We start from the raw sequence: 21,758 nt of genomic DNA, 5'->3' as shown, positions 1-21,758 counted from the left end.
CCTGGAAGATGTTGTTGACCCTGGATCATAAGGAATGTGGCACTTTGGAACAATTATCTCTGTTCCATTTTCAGCCTAAGTGCTGCCTTTCCTCCACTCACAAATAGTTCCAGTATCCAGTGTGTGGTTTACTATTCCAGCTTCATTGTGAGGCCTCTAAACACTTTATGTTCTCTAGGGAACATAAAATTCCTTTTGTTAAGGTATTTCCTTGAGAACTAGTGTGTTCTGTTGCACAGTTGTTGCACAGTCTAATAATTCTTATTTTTCATGTTAAAAAGTATTTCAAGTTATTACACAAAGTAAAACTTGGCTTTGGTGTGTTTCAGTCTAATTTTTGAGGTGAGGTTGAGGAAACTGGGCTTTATTAGCCTGAAAAAGAGAAGCTTTAGAGGGGACTTAATAGCAGTCTTCTAGTACCTGTGGGGAGGTTTTAGAGAAAATGGATCTAGGCTCTACGTTGAAGTGCATAGTGGGAGGATGAGACTATGGTTATAAATTAAAACATGGAATCCATGGAAAACATGGATTTCGGAAGAAAAAATATCCCCGTGAGGATAATTAAGCATTGGAACAGGTTTCTCTGAGAAATGGAATCTCAGTTTTGGGAGGTTTTCAAGGCTCAACGGGACAAAGCCCTCCGCAGGCTGTCTAAACTCACTTCTGACTGATTTGAGCAGGATGTCATGCTAGAGACCTCCTAAAGTCTCCCCACAGCCTATATGACTCTGTGACTATATATTAATCAGAAATTCTTAGCAGTCTAATTTAAAAATCAAAATCTACAGAAATTACACCTTTTCAATTTTACCCTGACAGTGAACTGACAGTGACAGTGACACTGAGCTTTAGACTGTCAGGGAAATCAAACTGTCCCCATATGGACTGTAGACAAGGTTTTGAAAACAGTGTTTTGCTGTATGTTGTGTGTGGCTGATTTTCAGGATACAATTTACGCAATAATTTAGTGGAGTGGAATRGGAGAATACTTTTTGATGTCTTCTATGTCACTTACTGCATAAGAACAACAAAAGTTTTGAACAAACTTGGCCTGTTTTTCAGTACCAAACAGGATGTAAGTTTGACTTTGACCTGAAAATAGCTGATAAAAGCTAAAATCCAGAGGCTTTTTCATTCCTTTTAAGTAGAATTTTCCTTACTCTATTTTGTTTGCATGTGTATTATGCTCCATAGGTTTTATGGTGCTGTGGAAGTATCTGGAAGTTTGTGGCCCAGGATTCCAGCACATTAGGARCTGTAAAAGCACAAGGTGGGAAGTATGATCTCTCTTTTTTTTTTTTTTTCAAAATACTTCAGTCTAGTATAAGGGGARGAAAAAAAGTAGATGCATCCAGACAAAATTTACCTTCCTCGTCCCCACTGGAGAAAATAATATTAATTCTCACCTGTATATTACTGTATGTTATAAGTCAGTTATGAAAATCCCTCTGATGCCATAGCAGGGAGTACTTATCTTTTAGTCTGTCCTTTATTTCAAAAGCTTTAATTTTTTAATTTTAACTTTACCTACTCTAAAGGGATTGCWAAGGTCAGCAAGAGCTGCTGTTCAAAGATGGTATGTTTTTTGGGTTGCTTTAAAAAGCTGCCAGTGTCAGTCTGTAGACGCACTTAGTGTCATCTCAGTACTGCGGGTGGTAAAATCTACTGAGCTGAAATAGATTGACCAATGCCATATTGCAGAAGTCTTATTAATCATTGTTATTACTGTGATATGAATATTCTATAGCTAACATTGCAACTGGCTGTATTTTTTTGCCAGTGCCAGTATTTTTTTAAGTGCTCTTATGCTAATGTGGCTACGGAGTAGGTTTCTTAGGAGGAGGAAAGCTCTTGGAATGTTTAAATGGGAAAACACACAATAGATTAGGTGCCCATTAACTGAAGTTGATGGGAGCCTGCATGATAGGTAACTGTTGCTGCAATCTAAAACATGCTGTGCTTGACACATCACCTCATTTTGTCCTTACAACACTTTCAAGAATGGCAGTGGAGAGTTACTTGACTGTGAAGCACCAACTTTATTGCCTCGGTGATGGAAAGAGGCCTCTGTTCTGTAGTAATTCTACAGAAAATAGCGAAGGGAAAAATGAATATTTTCCATGCCTTGATGAGTTGAACATCTTTCTAGAAGACATACTCAGGTTTGTTATTTGCTTTAGTTACAGAAGTGGCTGTGTATGTGGGAACAATTTAGTGCAGAAATTGAGAAAAAATATGTAATGATTCTTTTAATTTTTAAACAGTTTTGCATTTGCAATGAGGTCTTGCTTCATTCAGCATTGATTAAGCTGTCTAGTTCTTTATTTCATTTGTGGCAGTAGATTCAGTTCTTTGGAATTTTTTTTTCAGTGGTTAGACAAACTTAGTTGCAGCTAAGTATATCAATTCAAGACAAAGCTGTTAAGCAGAAGATAAAAGCTATAATCAAAAGCACACACCAGACTGCAACTTTCAGAGGAACTAAAAACTACCACAAATGTAGCTCTGTTCCTGTTTGAATGCCAAGTGTTCTTCCCCAAACTGCAGCTTATTACTGATTTTTCCCATTTGAAAAGCTCTGCAGACAGTAATACCAAAATAGCTTCATGATGGAGTAGTTAAAGTAGAAAAGGGGGTAATCTTTGTGGAAATTCTGGGTCTTGAGGGATAATTCTGTTGACGTTATATGGAAAGAAATGCTTGGTGCATACGTGCATTTTGTGTTCTGGTGGATGAAATCTTGACCTTGTCAAAGTCATCAGAGGTGATCGCATTGGCTTCCCAAGGGCTCAACTATTTCTCTGTGTTTTCAGAGGAATTTGGGCAACTCTAAGCTAACAAATAATTATATCTGAGTGAAAGTGGGATGTTCTTTCAGTTCAGAAGCCTATGTTGCTTTAAGTACTTGTATGAGGAAGAAGTTAGTACTTCCTGTTTTTAAAACAAAATATTTCTTCTTTGGGCTGTTTGGTCTCTTTTTTCTTGCCTTTGGGAGTTTGTGGTGATGATTGGGGTGTGATTAAAGCTGATGGCTGTCCACTTACCCCTCTTTCCTCTCTGGCCCCAGACATATCAGAGACCATAAGCTTATCTTACCACCCAGTTGTATTATTAATGTGCTCTGGAATACCACTGTTGGCAGAAGAACTCCTATGGGTTATCACACCTATGCATTCACATTGCTAATCTCCGACTTGACTATAAATCTGTATTAAAACATGTTTTTCTTTGCATTTCTTTCCTACCCTCTTTCCTTTTTCTTTTTAATGTAACTCTTCAGAATAATCAAGGGGACTTCCCCAAAGAGTAACTTGAGAAACTGAAAGAATGTTAGCACTTTAACTWGATATAAATTTTTTTGTTTGAAATATTTTCATAATACCTTATTTAGTGTTATATACTAAAAACTGGGATTGTTTCATGATACGTAGAAGTAGAAAACTGCTTTTAAAATCACAAGTTCAAATTAGAAAAGGCTAAAGAMTTGGGTCAACTTTCATTCTTTTCTAGATTTTTAAAATGAAGACTGTCGAAATCACAGTATAGATATTACTGACTGAAATGGTTGACTGTTACAAGTAGGTCCTCAGTCGGTACCATGCAGAGTAGCATAACTATGGCTATGAAAGACAGGCTTTGTTTAGTACACATTATGAAGCATTCTGCTTGTAATTTTTTTAAGGCGATAGATGTAAGTACTGACTCTTAAGAGCTCGCTGATCATTATTAGTGCCACAGCAGAAGTTATCAGATAACTTTAAGCTATACTCAGTATTTTGACACTGCAAAATGTAAGGTGCTAGGAGGGCTGATGGTATCCTGACTTGCAGAATGTACATGGACCTCAGCTCAGCAGACACTTCAGAGTTGTTATCAATAAGTGTCTGAACTGACTGTTTAGGAACAAATTCTTACTGCACTACATGAAACTCCTCTCAGCTATTCTTGATAGAGTACCATTTACTCTTTAGAAAAATGGATGTATGCAAAGAGCTGAACTGTGTCATGTGGACTTTGCGATTTTTAATTTTGAACATCCTCTTATTACTTGCCATGTTTGGCTGCCCAACTGTGTAGCTGGAAAGTTGAAAATCTTTTGTATATTGTATGATCTGTATGTTTCAAAGAATGCTGTCAGTAAAGTGCAATGTAATCAGTTTAAAGATATTTAAAATCATTAGCTGTAGACATTCTCAGGAAGGAATGAAAGCAGTAAATTTGCTGTGTCAACACTTGGATGAAATATTCTGAGTGCAGCTCTCGATTGTAATGCTCCTGCTGAAAGCAGTGTTACAGGCAGCTGTCTGGTRAATACTAATTTAAGGGGAGAAAAAACTGTGAAGGACTTATTTAGTTCTGTAGTCTTTTTACACGAGATAATTATCTCTTGCTGTCTGTCTTTCTATTCTGATATTTAACTTTTAACACTAAATATCATACTTAACTAAAAATATTTTTGGCCACTACTAGCATTCTAGTTATCATGCTACCAACATATTTAGAAATGGTCATAATTTTTAAAAGAAAAGATTATGTCAACAGTTCTTAGAATTCTTTGTTATTAAACTCGCTTCTTTTAGGAAGCTTATGTAGATTTTATGCCTATGATTCTATTTCCCACTAAATTCATAGAATTTTCTTAATATTCCATATATTAAGGCACAGAGGTATTTACTCAGTAGAAAATTTGCATGTATTTGGTCTTACAATGCGAAATCAATGCAGTATTGCCTAGAGTTTTCAGAACGATCAAGGGTTGTTACACTAGCCTCTATCCAGGTAAGCAGGATTTTTTTAGACTCTAGTCTTTGACACAGAATAACTTGAATCTGCATGTTGTACAGACAAAGATGGGAAAAGAAAAAAAATGCTTTGGATGATTGTGCAGCAAGTCAGTAGAAGGTAGCAAGTACACTCCCAGTCTCCTCATCTGTAATCCAGTGTTTATTACTAGGAGCTACCTCAGAGCCCAAGGGCTCCAAACAGGATTTGGGACCCTGGTGCATCAACCCTTTCAAAATTGCTTAGGCTTTTTCTTCCTTGCAGAAACAGCTCATTAGTCCAGCAGAGATGTAACCTGCAGGGCAGCATAATCAGCTTGATATCTGTAGTTACTTACTTGATGTAGTGCTGGTGGGATGTTTCCCGGATTTACCAATGCAATACCTTGGCTTCTGTACTAGAGATGATGAACACTGAAAGAACTGATTTTTCTTTTATATGCAGTTGCTCTCTCTGGCAGTGGTACAAGAATGATCCTGTTATAAATCTCTGAGGTTATTGCTGCCCGTTTCAAAAATGGCCATGCCAAATTCAAAAAGGACTTCATATTCTTATTTAATTCTTTTAGGAAAGCATTCTCTTTGAAGTAAACTGTTTTAGCAGAGGRTAATTCTTAGTTCTGTTTAATCTTCTCCTGTGTATTCCTCTGTATGATATTGAAGGTCTTCTTAAATCAGTGGTCAGGACATAACTGTCTTTTCTTGGGAGGTTTTAGGTGTCCTTAATCGGTGGAGATTGCCTGACCTGTTCCCATCTTGGATGATCTCGACGCCTCATCTACTCAGCCATGTCGTACAGTGCAGGTTTGGGGGATCCTAATCAGCTGGCCCAGCGCATAACTTCTAACATCCAGAAGATCACCCAGTGCTGTAAGTTGCATTTTCCATGTTTATATAAAACTCTAGTGGTGATACCCCATGCTCTGGATTAGTTTCTCAGATTCATTAATGAGAATTCACTCTTTGACTTCGTGTGTTCATGTGGTGGGTTTGTGGCACTTCACACAAATGATCCAGTCCTTCACATGCATGATTAAGTACCATTTATCTAGGAGAAGGGTACTATCACTCTCTTGACTTTGTGAATAAACAATTGGTAAGACAGCTGCTGGGCATAAACCAATTTTGTCTTGGCCAGTTATGTGGCTCCTTAAGATGGTAGGTTAGGGTTCTTAGCAAGGATTGCATCAGATACTTGCTGGCACTTAGCATTGCATAGCAGGGACAGAAGGCACAGCCTTGCAGCATGTCCTTGGAAGTGTATATTAGATATGTAAATAAGATTGTGCAAGGCTTAATATACCTGTGCTTAGATTCATCCCACCTAATTCTTTAGCCACTCAGGTATGATGTTTACATTAGAGGTAAGTTGGGGCAGATAGGGAGCTTGATCCTTTTCTCCCATTCAGGAAGGGAACTGTAGAGAGCAAGTCAGCCCATCTCTCTTCATTGAGTATGAAAAAACTACAGTGACTATGTTCCTGAGTTTAAAGGTGCCCCATTTGAATGTTTACATTTTAGTGGAATGTATCCAAACCTTATTCTAGTTCTGAGTACAATTATATTTTTGCATTTGGACAAGATACACCAAAAAGCCTTGGGAAGTGTCATGGCTATTTTTTCATCTTAACCGGTATGCATTTTTTTGTCTATTTCAAAAAAAAAAGGCAAAAGTGACTTGATTTCACAAATTATGCAAAGAATACTGTTCATCGAAAGGCAGGGATAGCCACCAGCAGTATATCATTAGGATTTGGCATATGTATTTTTAATGTGGTGCAGGACTCTGTGCATACGCAGAAATTGTTTTTTTATTATTACTACTTCAGATGAACTCTGATCAGTTAAGTGTGTCAGTTTTTCTAAGAACTGTGATCTTCATTCTGTAGACAAGCTTTAGGATTTGRTACTTGAAACAGATTCATGGCACAGATGTGCTTAGCTCTTTTTGGTGGTTTTTTTTTTCTATTTTTTCTAGCTACATTTTTTATTTTCTTTCTGAAAGAATTTCTCTAAATGTTAACAGACAGGAGGGATGATTTCAGTTTTGCTTTATCAAAAGCTTCTTTGCATCAGGGTTATATTTCCTCAACCTAAAATTAACAAAATGGCTACATAAATGCACTTCATTTCRTTTCCTAAAATCTGCTCAGTGAATTCTCTGGTCAGCTTACAGTTTTATGCCTTCTGACTTGGTGTTCCAAAGACATATGTCGATCTGTGACAGACAGTGAAGTTGCATAGTTATCCGAGATGTTTAAAAAAAAAAAAAAAAAAAAAAAAAAGGTATTCCCTCTTAAGTGAAAAAGTTAGTGAAAATAGTGGTTGAAACTGGAGCTTTGTGATTACTCTCAGTGAGCACAAATGCTTTGTGCTGGATTCAGCGAGTTTGTAGTCCCCTCCATCCTTTTTATTCCATCTCTTCTCTTGGTTCTCCTCCTCCTGCTTATGCCCATAAGGCACACGAAAAGGAGCACACAGGCTTAGGAGTGCCTAAGCCTGGAGCTGCCCAGGCTTASGTAAAAGGAGGCATGCCACAGGGTTTACCTTCAATCCTGTCCTCCTTTCCTTTTTGAAACTTGGATGGATTTGAGTGCCAGGCAGGAGTTTCTGCTTTTCTGAGGCCCAAGTCCAAGTCTTTCCTAGTAGCACCTGGCTTCGAAATCAGGAGTTTTTGCTTTAAAACCCCATGACCGAGTTGGTTCCTAGGTATGGTAGATATGCAACTGGATTCCATCCCTCACTAGATCTCACTGAATTGTAAGCAATCAGCTACTCCTGTAGTCTCCACCTTGTTCTCCTCAGGTAGATTTTAGGAAGAGCTAGATCCTATGGGTATACTGAGCAAGTTTCCTGGATAGGGCTCTCTAAGAGTTTAAATATGTTTTGAGCTATTGTATTGCCCTGCACAGAACTTGACAAGCTTTCTTTTGGAAAGTTGTGAGCCTTGGGAACTTCCAGGTCAAGTGGAAAGAAATAAGGAATCTTGAGCTAAAATTCATGTTTTTCATTCAAAGTAATTGACTTGATTTTTCACTTTTATTCAGAAATGCTTAGCATTTGTGAGACATGTCCATCCATTTGAACTCTTCTTGGTGATCCCTGCACCTGAAATTGTGGAGATGTTGTAGTTTTCAGAATAAGATGAATAGAGTGGAAGAGAGAAAGACTGGTAATTTAGTGTCAGATTACTGATACACTTCAAGAGGTTCCTTAAAACTAATTCATGCTTCTGCTAATGTATAAGGAAACTGTGAATGCTACTATGAAGATACAGATGAGATACAGATTACTTGAAAGGAAGCTGGCTCTTCCACTTACTCTTTAACTTGTGGGAGAAATACAGCACAACTTCCTTGATTAGACAACACTGTGCTGCAGAGATTTCATACTAGAGTGGAGTTTTACAGTAAGCACTCCAAAAAAAACCTGGAAAATTAAAACTTGTGTCAAAGCTGAAATTTTGTCTGTAACATTTCTCCAAGATTGAATTATTAGCCCCCCAAAAAGGCAAACATTTGGTCCAGTTCTTTATATATATAAGAGAAAATAGTTTTGGGAACTAATCTAGGTGGAGCATTTCTCCATGCCTTTGCTAAACTCATACCACTTCACAAGTGGGATTGCAGAAATCAATGCTCTTTTTGACACCCTATGCAGTAGGATAGCCAAAGTCCTCAGGCAGGAGAGGGAAAGTTAGTCTGAGGTCTGCTCCTAAATATTTGAAAAGGTTCATGTGACTCTTGTTGAATAAAAGCATATAAAATCCGGGGAGCCTGAATCACATGTTCTTGAATGAGATGTAGTGTTCTGTACTTAAACCTCAGTGATGTCAGCATGCATTAGATATTCTGCAAGCCTGCCTGCTAGCAATGTCTCTTTGGTTTGGTTTTTGGGTCAATGTTAAATTTGATGAGAAGCAAATCTGTAAACAGATAGGGAAATTTCAAATTTAAATAATCAAAATAAAGAAGAATATAATAAACTTTGGCACCTCTTAGGTCTTAAGCAGTTGCTAAATTTCTATGTCCTGGAATGCAAATTATGATCAAGGTTTGAAAGTCCTTGTCTAGAATCAGGTCCTAAATGACTATAATTCTAATTCCAAGTCTAACTTATATCARATTTCAAAATCTAGGTTACTTACTTTGACATTTGAAATATAAACTTAAAGCTGGTTGAGATTTGTTCCTAATTTTCTGAATATAAAGAATGGGAAGAATTAAATATAAGGAGTAATGTAGGGTGTAAACCTCCTACCAGTTTGGACTTCACAGGTAGAGAAACTGTTATCAAAGTGTTTTAATCAGTGTTTACTAAAGGAGCAGTGGTATCAAAACTCCATTGGTTTCATAGGTGAAACTCTCACTTATGTGGTAGTATAATGATAACTGATATAACTTAAGAAAAATCTCAGTCTCTTCCTTCTTCCTTCAGGATGTAATACTTTAAAATATTTTCTGTGGTAACTTGTTTGTTGCAACTAGATAGACAGAGAAAGAGAGTAACCAAATTACAATGCACAGAAACAAGATGAGCTACAGAAAGGTGTTTGTTTATGACAAAACTCCTGATTTCTTACAGATCTATATTTTTACCAAGCTTGTTCATTTACTGTGCTAGAGATATGCCTAATAATATGAGGACATTGAGTCCATATTGCAATTTTTCTGTTGTTGAAGAGCATTTAGTGAATTCTACAAGAAGAAATCTGACTTTTCAGCAAATGAGAAGATGTAAATAAAATAAATAAAACAAAAATCTTCATTTAAAAATACATTCCCTTCAGACTTCTTAAAAATGTGAAAATGAGAAGAAGCAGTTCTCTTTGAAGTCTAATTGTTTTCTGCATTAAAAAAAAAATTCTCCAGCAAAAAGAGGGAAAGCATTTTTGGTTAAAAATATGCTACCAGTAGGAGCATAATGACAGTTGCATTCATTCACAGGAACAATGAACAATCCCACAGTCATAAGAGTAGGAATGATATGGTTAGAGGAATTAGGGCCTCATCTATTGAACTGAGAAGATTTAACTAGTGTAGTTGTGATGGGAATTGTGYAAGGAGGTAACCAGCAGGTTTGATTCCCCCTCCACCTCCCAACACATTCTTCTTCTCAAGTCTCCCTCCTTCCAGTCTGTGTTTCATGAGTAGGTCATCGAGGAAGCAGACCTTTATGCCTTTTTTTTGTTTTGCTCTGTTCCTCTTTTTTTTTTTTTTTTTTCCTTTTGGTGGCTACTAAACAGATAACTTTTACAACCCTCAAAAAAGAGCACGAGTAACACAGACTACAGAGATAACTATTGTCACTCCACTGGCATCTCAAGACTGGGTTTGAGGACTGTTGATTTAGGAGAAGTAATATGCTACATTTTACTTGGGAACACAGAACAAAGCCTGCTGTTGAAGATGTACACCCAGTGTTTGATGTGTTTTAGAGAATTTCTGATTTACAAACTGTAATCAAATAGTTATACAACTTGTGCTAATTCAAGTGAGGCATTCATACTATGTTCTTCTCACCTTTCTTCCTGCCCCTTGACTATGGCAGAATTTTGTCTGGTGACAATTGCAAAGTCAGTAAGAACGTCATAATATATCCTTGCTCAAGACTGACAAGGTCAGTGTTATGATATTTAACTTTTCCATGCACACTGAGAATTAGCTTAACTGGAGAGGCATACATACTGCAATGTATTCAGATAGCCACAATATTCACACAGCTAAAGAGAGAGACTATCTAGCTTTGAGAGATGCTTTCTCCTGAGAACTCTTGTGCTTTCTGATGGCTCTTTATTTTCTGTTTAAGGTAGCACAGGCATCAGTTTGCATAGCACATTCCCAGAAGGTCAACTTTAGCCAGCAGAGATGGCTTCTGTAATTTTTCTATCATGTGATACTTCTCCTGTGATTGTGCTTGTCTGATTTCTGTTGTATTCTAAGTGTTCTGTAAGCCAGTATTTTCAATGAATGTTGTTAAAATGGGAATTGAATTACACCCATATAACTTTTCCTTTCACTTTACATAACTGTGGAAAATCATGAACAAATTAAGCCCTGAAAAATATCAGAGTTCTGATACATAGCTTTTACCAACTGAAACATTTATGAGTAACAGTTTCTGCCATGTTTGTCACTAACAGATTCACTTAATTCTTCTTTAGCTAAAAAGGATATATATAGATGGGCTATTGAGAGGTAAATGAAATCACTGAGGTGTTAAAATCAGAGCATGCATGAAAATAAAATTCTGTTTTGTCTATATGTAAAGTGTGGTTTTGTACAGGTGCAATTTTAAAGCAAGTAGACTTTAAAAATAGAACTTGTTTTGAGACTTTTACAATGATTTTGTCAAAAATTTCCAGTTACCTATAGCTCCAGTTGATTTTGTGGGAACATACTATTTTCAACAAATCTTTTGTTGTTGTTGCCATTATTGTCAAGAAGGCTTCTTGCATCTAAGATGGAATTTCATGCTTTAGTGATTTCAGTCAATCCTATAATAAGCTGATTACTTAGGTAGTTTAAGCACTTACTGTGGTCCTCTGCATTTCAAGTTGTAGATGTTAACCCCAAGTTGAGAAATTGAACTTGAATCTACTATATTCATCCCGTGACCTGGATGCAGAGGATAGGAGGAGGAGGAGTTCATAGGTGTTTCAGGTCATTTTAGATATCTGTCTTCTGCAATGAGATGATGATGTGAAACCTCACAGTTCTTTAAAAAAGAAACTTTTTCTGAAAACTTTTAAGCATGAATTATTTGCATGCCATTCTTAAAGGCTTTGTTCTAGATAAAGTAGCACACATATTTGAAGTAGCATACATATCAGATGTGTTTATGACTTTGCAGAGTATTTTTCATGTTTTTCTGTGTTTTATCTTGTTCATTAAAAATATTTTGGTTCTTTAGGAAAATGATCTATGAAATTGCCTTATGTGAATGAGGTTGCATGAGAGTGAGTGTCAGGGATTTATTTATGCTAGTGGTAGAATAGTAAAAACTGTGTCTTCCATACACACCAGAGATCTATTTGTGATAATAAGCGCAGAAAAGGCAGAACTTTCTGTGTGCTATACTGTTTTGCTCTACCTTAATTAACTGGTCTAGAAGAGGTAGAGAAGAAAGATCTCTGTAATTGAGCCATTTTCTTAAGAAACCATTTAAATAATAACTGTAGAACTACTATGCAATCTACAGATAGCATGGTGAACAGTGAAGACATCCAGAATTTTTTTGAGCAACTAYTACTTTTGTTGATTGAGCAATGGATGGACTCATCTAAACAAAGGAACTTTTGCAAAGGAGCCTGCATTTGTAGCAGAGAGGGGAAACAATGTTGTTAGTGTTCTTCCTGGCTCTTTCTGTTCCTTCCTATTTCTAGAGAATTCAATCCCAGAGCCTCTCTGAGAGACTTAAAATATCTCCCCATTCGATTCTGTTGCATATTCCTCCCTGCAGGGAGAAGGGAAAAGAATGCATGGTGGTTTGATTATCCAGAGAATCCTCTATCAAATCTCCTATAAAGCTGATGTGCAGTTGGTTGCCCCTCTATAAGGGCTCAGAATAAACCCAGGTCAGTGGTTAATTGCAAGCGACACCTCACCACCACCACCAGCTCCTTGCTGGTGAACACCAATCTGTGATGTCTTACATATCTTTACTTCCAGGTCAGCCTCTGAATAGGCTTCCTGTATTAATGATCTGACCCCTTGAAAACAAACTTTCTTCCTTTAGGTTGGTTGTTTTTATGTTGCTTGTGCACCTATGGCTTTACTACAGATTCTTGCATCATATACATAATTTAACAATCTATTATTTGCTAGTCTTTAGAGAAGTATTCAATYTCTGAGCTTTTGGGGAGTCTCCAAGGACAATTTAGGGTATGGACATAGACTCAAAAGTGATTATGGCTTGATTTAGTGACTTATTACAGCTCAGCTGAGGGGAACTAATTGATCACATGATCAGTTATTGTGTGCTTAAACAATGTGCATTTAGTATGCCCTATGCATTAGAAGAAAAGGCATTACCTCAAACCCTCTTTATAGTTTCATTGTGAGACCATTGTAAATGGTAGTATACCACCATAAAATTACTACAGTTGAATTGAAAAACTGAAGGCAAATCCTGAATTCCAGACATTCTTACTTATGTTTTTGGTCACTTGGGAGCATAATTCTGTTTAGAAATGCTAGAAGCTGTAATAAAATCTTAGTAGAAGAGCGTACAAGACTTAAAGATGCTTTCCCACTCTTTCCAGTCTTCTCCAGTCTTTTGTCGTTAGAGCTCTGAGGACAAATTTTATCCCCCCATCTTTGATTTTCTTTCCTCCTCCTCTGCTGAATTGTCGCTCTTGCTTAGAGCAGGGATAARGAGGTATACAACACAGTGGAGTTGAGATTGATTTAAAATCTTCAGTGAGTATGAACTGCACTGATAGCTTTGAATGGGTTATTATGCTCCTACAGAAAACTCTAGTCTACTGAATTTATTGAAATTAATTTGCTGTAGATAACAGCTTTGAAAAAAGGTTGATCCAGGAAAGTCTTTTACAGCATCTTTTTTTTTAGTTAAATACTTTCAATCAAAGTATGGAATGAAAACACACTGAATTGGATCCAAATAAATTGAGGAAGTCTGTCACCTACAAACAAAAGCTAAACAATTTGAACTGGTACAATTTTTATAAATCATTTTGTCTGTTCCAATAACCTGTTTTGAAGTGACTCTCGAAGTTTATTAGATTCCACATAACTTAATCTGTAACTGGATGTGCTGTTTGTTGACTTACTCGTTTGACTGGAAAGAAGCATGTGATTTCTTCTTAGTTACCCAACCAGAGGCTCTATGTGTAAGGCCTTTGGCAAAATGTTTCTGAAAGGTAAGGGAGCAGGTGTTGTGCATACTACTTATTTGCTATAGGAAGCCATAGCTGAGCCTGAGTCTTGCCTGGAAAAGGCAGTTCCCTTCTGGTGTGTACAAGARAAGACTTAGCTGTTTAATCTACTTAGGCTCAAGAGCCAGGAAAATGACTGAATATCAACAGCTTTATATTTCCATTGTTAGTTTCAGTCCTACTGAGTTTAGGACTCAGTTTAGGACTGAGTTTGGAGGACCTTGTGTGGTGACCAAAATCTTATCTGCTTTTTTTTTAACTGAAAGACTGGTTAGTGGCACTGGCAGGGGAACCCTCACCATTACAGTTAATATTCAGGTGGGTCTATCGCAGCTAATTGTATGTTGCCTCTACTAGCAGCCTCTGGTGCTCCTACTTCCTATGACAGGTCCCAAATGCTGCTCTACTGTCATAGTGCCTTTTCTCTACTTGTCCTGCCTGCTCATCTGGTTTTGTCCTCTTTGCAGTATGACACTCCACTGTTTGGTGCTTCTCCTGCTGCTGGTGTTTTTTTCTGTGCACACCCAGTGGGCACTGCATTTCCTGTGGAAGCACTAGACAGTAGTTCCATGAAATTGGGCAATGTGGTCATTCTGGCTTGAACTGTAGCAGTGAAGGAAATTGCTGCTGTGCGGCTATAATGCAATCGTGTGAATAAGAAGTGAGGTTTTAGGTTGCAGCAAAGTAATAGGCAGCACCCATGAAAAACCCTTTCATTTCATGCTTGTACTTTCTGGCCTTTTCACCTCACTTCCAGCTATAAAGCTGCAGTGAATTTAAGATGATCATGGCTAATTGAGGATTTAAAGTTTTCTTTTTCAGACTTGAAGCAGAAAGGAGATTGAGACAGGAAGATAAGCTACCTATAAGATTGTAGGTAACTTAGGAAAGCCTGTTTTGTAGCTGGACGTATTGACAAGTGGCCCAAATTAAGAACAGCCTCAGTTTCCCTTGTCTCATGCTAGGGGTGAATATAGTGCTTGGTTATCCCTCAGTCCTGTCAGAGAAGGTGAGTGGCTTCAAGTCCTCTCCTTGTTTCCCTCCTCTTGGTTCTTTGCTTTTCAGAAACAAGGATCTGACTCAAATGTTTGGATATTTTTCTTTTCTTAAGCCACTCCTAGGGTGTTACATCCTGCCCAGCAAGTACTTCATTAGGGAGAGCTTTGTTTGCTACTCTATTCTTAGAGGTGAGGAGTTGTTTATGTTTTGGGTTACTTTTTTTTTTTTTTTTTTTTTTTTTTAAGTGTGTAACCTCTTATGCAGTCTTAAGTATTTTGGTGTTCAAGAAGCTCTACAGTCAGTTATGTCCACGCAGGTTTAGTTGTGGTAATGAAACACCTTTTGCAGAGACCGCCAAAAAACAAGGGAAGACAAGGAGAAAGGAGATACAACTTTCCTCTTCCCCAGCAGCTGAAAGGCAGCTGTTAAACAAGGATAGTGTGTTATACAATACGTGAAATTTGTTTTTATCTATGGAATAAATAGTATGTGTTACAGATCTGGCAGGAACATGTTTCCCAAATACTCCTACTTTTTTTGAAAAATGTAGTATTTTCATTGTTAAGTCTCACTGCCCTTGCAACTTCTGTAGAGAAAATGAGACCTTTTATATGAGGCTGTGATAGTATTTTTTCTGGGTGCTGTTGTGTTCGCTTTAACTAGAAGGAGAGCTTCCACTGAGCTTCCACTGCTGATAAACAGAATCACTGTTTAGCCTAGTAAAAGTAAATATTAGCTGACTCTTAAATAATTTTCTCAGTAGGAATTCAGGTTACATCTTAATTGTTTCTCTGGCTCATCATTAACCATGTCTGACYTGTTCCCTGAGTGTGTGACTGGCCCAAGAGAGTAGTTGTGTAGTTTTCCTCAGCTAATAATTATGTATTATGAGATCTAGATCAGGAATACTGTGAAGAGAAATGAAAAATTTTGTTACTAATATGGTATTGCTTCTTCCTAATACAAGACTCGCTTTCAGGTCGAAAGAGCGAGATCCTTTTCTTTCGTGTGTGATACAGCAGTTGCTTGGAGAGAAGGCAATTTGACAGCATGGCACCTTGYACCCTGCATCTTTTACTGCCAGAGTTCAGCAGAGGGGCTTTCCTTCTGAGGCAGCATGCTGACAGCTCCAGGGTCTACTTCCTCAGGGCTTCTCATTCACCTGTCTTACATGCAAACAGCTACCTTGGTCTTCAGTGCAGACTGAAGACAGCTTCAGACAACTTTTGTGGAGAACACCTGTGTTCATGCGGTGTGCGTACTTCMGCAGTTTCTGGGCAAGGCCCAGCAGCGAGGTCTACTTACCCAGGCAACTTGAGGTCCTGTTAAAGTGCCAGGCTTTGCAATGAAATGGATTAAAATCATTCACAAGTTTCCCATCAGCTCTGTTGTGGAGCTGGAAATGTCCAGAAGAACAAGAAAGTCCTTTGGGAAGTAGTATTACTTATGCATCCCAGARCTCCTTGTATCTGCCCCAAGACATGGGAAGCGAGAAGAATCAGGAAGTGGGGAAAGGAAAACCATAAAGGGTGAGGTAACTTAGGAACCAGGCAAAACTGTGCACTGACCTTTGCTCTCTGACTGTTACCAGTGTATTTATGATGTTGAGCTATGACTTGGGGATTTATGCTCGTGCCACCAGCTCCCTGGGACCCTTGAGACTTCATGATAAACTGAAAGGCACCTAGACTGTAGCCAGATGTCTCCATGTGCCAGCCTGCCCTCACAGCACAGCAGCAAAAGTCTGTTTACACTAGGGAAGCAGAAGAATTGTAAATACTGTGATCAACAGATAAGCTGTCCAGCATTTCTGCACTCTGCAGCTCCAAGACCCAAAACCCCTTGCTTCCCAAATGGTGCAGTGGATTATGGAAAGAGTCTGGAGGCTCCCTGTGCTGTAAAACAGTGCAAAGGACGGACTTCTTTAACTTGCTATATTTACTATAAATCAATTCAGGAAGTGCAGCTTCTTTAGTTCCTGTATTATACTGGCCYTACTGATTTGTTTGCTTCCTGTACAAAATACCAGGCTTCTGGCTTTTCTCTAACAGCAGCATCAGGAGTGCTACCAAAGCCTGTAGCCCAAGATCAAGTTTTACTGCTCTGCATTTTTTTCTGTTTATTTACTTGAATAGGTTATGGTTGACCTTTCAGTGCAGTGTATTTCACATGAAATTAACAGATGAAAGGAGAAATGCTCTTTTTTTGTAGTTTTATATGAAAAGCTAAGGTGAGAAATGCTAAATTAAAAGGAGCTGAAAAAATTGCAGTCTATTCAGTCCTTCTTTTTTTTTTTTTTTAATATTTATTTTTATTTTTCCTGAGGTTTCTAAGCCTTTTAGCACTTTCCTATTTTGATACTTACTTACAGGCTTCTTGGTTAAATGTGTTTTACTTCCTGTTGAGTTCTTGAGTCACAAGACTTGTACTGAGATGAACTTCCCTCTGATTCTTAGAATTGTATAGCTGACCAGTTATGCTGTGCTGGCTTTTAATTTCCTTTCAATTACCTACTTTTATTCTGTTTTAGAATTAGGCTACATATTTAATTAACATGGAATGAAAATATGTTAAATATAAGCTCTATTTCAGGGAATTTTTCAGAAAAAAATTTTTATTTAAAACCCAGATGTTGCCATTTCACTTTTTTATGTGCAGTTAAATATCTCTAGATGGCAGTAAGACACTGGTTAATTTTTCTGTCTGTGAAATAGGTATTAACAGAGTGCTTGAAGCTTTTTTTTTCTTTAAAATACATACAGAGGTATTTTGACTTTGGAGAGGAATAACTGAGCTCCTTGGCTCTTTAAATCAATTGGGAGGATGTCTTTGAACAAATAAAACTTCAGAATGGTTTGCTTTGAGTTTTGTAGAAATTGAAGTTAATAAATCAACACTTTGTTGAATTCAAAAGGCAACATATGCAAGTTACTTTGTTATTTTTTTTCTTTGCTTTAAAACAATGCATTACCCTGGACAGAAGATATAGTTAGCCAAAATAGTTATTTACCAGTAAGTGTGATCACTAGTGTRAGCTTCAGAGCTCAAGTGTCAGTTAACAAATATTCAGGTTTCCGAAGCTCAGTGCCTGTCTCTTGGGGCCCAGCAGGTACTAGGTGCCCTTGAGCTACAGAAACCCGAAGCTTGCCGGCAGGTGGCAACTGCAGAGAGCATTCAAGAATTTTCACTTGTGTCTTTAWGTGTTTTTCAGCTTAGTTAAAACACAAGATGTTTGAAATTCACCTTGTACTGGTGTTCCCTTGTGTATTTTTTTACTAACTTAGGTCCACTTAATTCTCCAAAGACTTTCAGCTTGATATATTTGATTTTGACTTCATGAAACACTTGAGCACTAACTTTCCCCATTTTCTTTTTATTAGTATGTTCATTATCCTGGCTGATGGAGGGAACTGGCTGTAGCAATAGACAGCATCGTAATGTTACAGAAAGCAGTCTAGAAAATCCAGTAAAATATAATTCGCTGAATACGTCTTATGAAACAAACATTAGAAATTTATAAATAAAAATATTCTAAGGAATTCCGGTTATTTAGGACTGCATGTCCTAAAATGTCTGTCTGTTGTTGTCCTTGCTTTCCCATGTGASAGTAAATACACTAGGCTGAATTAAGGCTCAGGTGAAGTGTCACTTTTTGCAGTTCAAAACTAATTTATTTTATAAAATAYACTTCAAAAATCACCAATGTTTTGTGTCCAGCAGTTGAAAATACATATACGTATTTAGAACAAGTGTCTCAAACTTTAAATTTAAACTTAGATRCTAGGATTTCTGTTCTTTCATGTAGTTTAAGCCCCTGAGTATTTTGTTGATCTTTCTTCTTTAGTGCACTGATTCTGAAATATTTCTGTATGATATCATAGCTATCTTGCATATGCCTTTACAAAATGGCGAATGTAAGAATGATTAAACCAGATAAAGGATTGTACTGCCTATTTAAAAAAATATATTAAAARGAGTGCTTTATACTTATTAGAGTTATACTACCACTTTGTCTTTAAATTACCTATTTCTGCCTAGAAACTTAAATACGTTCATACCATTTTTAAGAAGTCCTGGTCTTTCTCTTTGATTTGGCAAAAACTGTTCATTGGTTGTTTGGGGACTTTTTTTTTAGTGTAGTCTTTGCAGTTGGTCAGACAAGTCATGCATATCATTTTCTGGCAACTTGTTTGGCTTTAGAATTGTCTAGCAAAAGTGCATAAAACTAAGAGAAAAATGTCTGTACCCCATTAAATTTTCTCTTCCTCTTTACAAACAGCTGCAGAAATACAAAGAATACTACATCAGCTTGGAACAGCACAAGACACGCCTGAGTTGAGGCAACAGCTGTGAGTACTTCACATGAAAACCTTTAATTTCTTTGCATTGTAAACAATCTCCTGGTAGGTGATAGGGTGTTTYTTTTGCTAGGTGAAGTGCTTGATCTTGTTGAGAAAAGCAAGCATAAAGAAATATTTGAAAATTGAATGTTGAGATATCCTTTTGAAAAATAATCTTGGGTAGTCTTTGTGGAGCAGAGTCAGCTGATGTGCCCAGCTATTTTGCCTGTGGTATCAGTACTTCTACAGAACATGTGCTGTACGTCAGCAAGGGGAAGGTGACAGGATCAGAAAGCAATTCCACAGTTAAAAACGAATGAAGACAAGAAACAAAGCAAAACAACCCCCCACATATCCACCCAGTTAGGTCTTCAAATATGTATATATAGAGTTTCTCAAGGGTAATGTTTTGGGGGGTGGTAAGATGTGATACTGAGGGAGAAAGGGGAATGTCTTTGTAATTATGAAAGTTGCAGTAAAAGATAACATTATAGCRTGAACATGTGCCAGAATTACTAAAGCAGAAGTAAAATAGGGCTCAATGGCAGTGCTGTAGCTCAGGCTGCAGAAAGTGGGCTTTCATGAGTGTGTCACTGGCTGAGGCACTCAGCTGCTCTCCACTTTGCAGCACAGTCTAGTGGAKCTGTGTAATTTATTTATTTTTAATCAAATTCCTTTACCACTTTAATCTTGACACTATACGTGCATATCAGCCATATGTGTCATGCTGACCCTGTGAGTGAGAAAGCTGACAGTCTTTAATGTGGCTGATGCTGCAGTGTAGCCACCAAAAGGCAAGAGGAAGTGTGTATTAGACCAAARGCATCCAATTCATATTCTGTAAACAAACAAATTGCTTTCCAATAGTCTAAGCTCAGAGTCCATAACGTTATTCGGATACAATGCACAGTAGATGTCCTAGTGGTGGCTGTAAATAGGTGAAAATTGACATACACAGTTTGTGGACTGACTAGAATCATAGAATCAGTAAGGTTGGAAGGGACCTCTGGAGATCATCTAGTCTGACCTCCCCACTCAGCAGGGTCACCTACAGCATGATAGASAGGGTTGCATCCAGGTGGGCCTTGAAGATCTCCAGGGRAGGAGACTCCACARCCTCTCTGGGCAACCTGGTCCAGTGCTCTGTCACTCTCACAGGGAAGAAATTCCCCCTCACGTTCAGGCGGAACTTCCTGTGCTTCAATTTCTGCCCATTGCATCTTGTCCTGTCACACGGGGCAACTGAAAAGAGTTTGTCCCTGCCCCCTTGACACCCTCCCGTCAGGTACTTATACACACTGATAAGATCCCGCCTCAGTCTTCTCTTCCCCAGGCTGAAGAGGCCCAGCTCTCACAGCCGTTCCTCATAGGGCAGRTGCTCCAGCCCTCAGATCATCTCTGTAGCCCTGTGCTGGACTCTCTCCAGTAGCTCCATGTCTCTCTTGGACTGGGGAGCCCAGAACTGGACACAGTACTTGAGATGAGGCCTCCCCAGGGCTGAGTAGAGGGGCAGGATCACCTCTGTCGACCTGCTGGCAACATTCTTCCTAATGCACCCCAGGAGACCATTGGCTTTCTTGGCCACAAAGGCACCTTGCTGGCTCATGGTCAATTTGTCATACACCAGCACTCCCAGGTCCTTCTCTGCAGAGCTGCTCTCCAGCAGGTCAGCCCCCGRCTTGAGGTTCCTCTCCGCCCAGCTCTCCGGCCTGTCCAGGTCTCTCTGTATGGCAGCACAGCCCTCAGGTGTGTCAGCCACTCCTCCCAGCTTGGTATCATCAGCAAACTTGGTGAGGAGGCACTCTGTCCCCTCGTGCAGGTCATTGATGAAGAAGTTGAACAGGATGGGACCCAGTCCTGAGCCCTGGGGGACACCACTAGCCACAGGCCCCCAACTAGACTCCACGCCACTGATGACAACCCTCTGAGCTCTGCCTTTCAGCCACTGCTCAATCCACCTCACTGTCCACTCATCTAACCCACACTTTCAGGATTTAGGCAGGATTTAGGCTTCAATTCACTCTCTCTCTCTCTCTCACACACACACACACACACACACAAAAAAAAAAAGAAAAAAAAAAGAAACTATTGCAACACATTCCAGTCCCTTTAGAAAAGTAATATACCTGGTAAATTTCCTTGAGTTTTCATCTGTCACTTTTTCATTTGTCTGAACATTTGGCCCTTCCTTTCATGCTAGGATGTATCTGGAAGAGTTATTTGATTGTTTTCAATGCTGATATTGACTCTGCTAATAATTTTCCAGATAAAACCTTTTTATATACTTTGGAGAGGAGGGTAGAAAGCAGGGGAAGAGTTTGAGCTGCTCCAGGAAAAAAAAAGTATAAACACTTTTTAAGGAATGTGTGATAGCAGAAGAAGCAAAAAGAAACAAAACCAGGAATAGCAGTGCTCCTAAAGGAAAGGATGTTTTTAAAGCAGTGTTAACTTTATTAATAAACAATGAAGTTTTCAGCTACTGCATAATTGGAGAATATAGATCTCTTTGTATAAGCTTTCCAGTAATTATCAGAAATTTGTCTTTCATGGCTGTGATCCTGGAGTTATATCCAGGCCAGAGAATATTCTTCCTCCCAGAAAAATGTAGGCTTTTCTATGGTTATGCTGAACTCTGTTTTATCAAAAATAAGCAGGCATTTCTCAAATTAAGATCGATAGCCCCAAAAAAGCAATGGAAAAGTATGTTTAGATATTCAGAATAACTAGGAACTTACCGTT

At 38.2% G+C, this 21,758-nt stretch overlaps 1 protein-coding gene across 2 annotated transcripts in view; it reads left to right on the top strand.

The window, feature by feature from the left end:
* The first annotated feature begins 1,194 nt into the window (after positions 1–1,194).
* Positions 1,195–21,758, top strand: part of STX7 (syntaxin 7) — a 31,175-nt gene continuing 10,611 nt past the window's right edge. The window contains exons 1-3 of one of the 2 annotated variants that reach the window (XM_085301855.1): positions 1,195–1,270; positions 5,498–5,651; positions 18,959–19,028. In XM_085301855.1, coding sequence (XP_085157981.1) covers positions 5,570–5,651; positions 18,959–19,028 — 152 coding nt within the window. In that variant the 5' untranslated portion in view covers positions 1,195–1,270; positions 5,498–5,569. Of the gene's footprint in view, positions 1,271–5,490; positions 5,652–18,958; positions 19,029–21,758 lie in introns of both variants that reach the window. The other variant, XM_085301856.1, reaches the window with a different exon arrangement.

Source organism: Rhea americana, unplaced genomic scaffold, assembly GCF_003343005.1.
Source record: "Rhea americana isolate MKP2758 unplaced genomic scaffold, rheAme1 scaffold_180, whole genome shotgun sequence".
Taxonomy (NCBI): domain Eukaryota; kingdom Metazoa; phylum Chordata; class Aves; order Rheiformes; family Rheidae; genus Rhea; species Rhea americana.
Note: the sequence above shows the minus strand (reverse complement) of the source record. Positions and strands in the feature narration are given on the sequence as shown.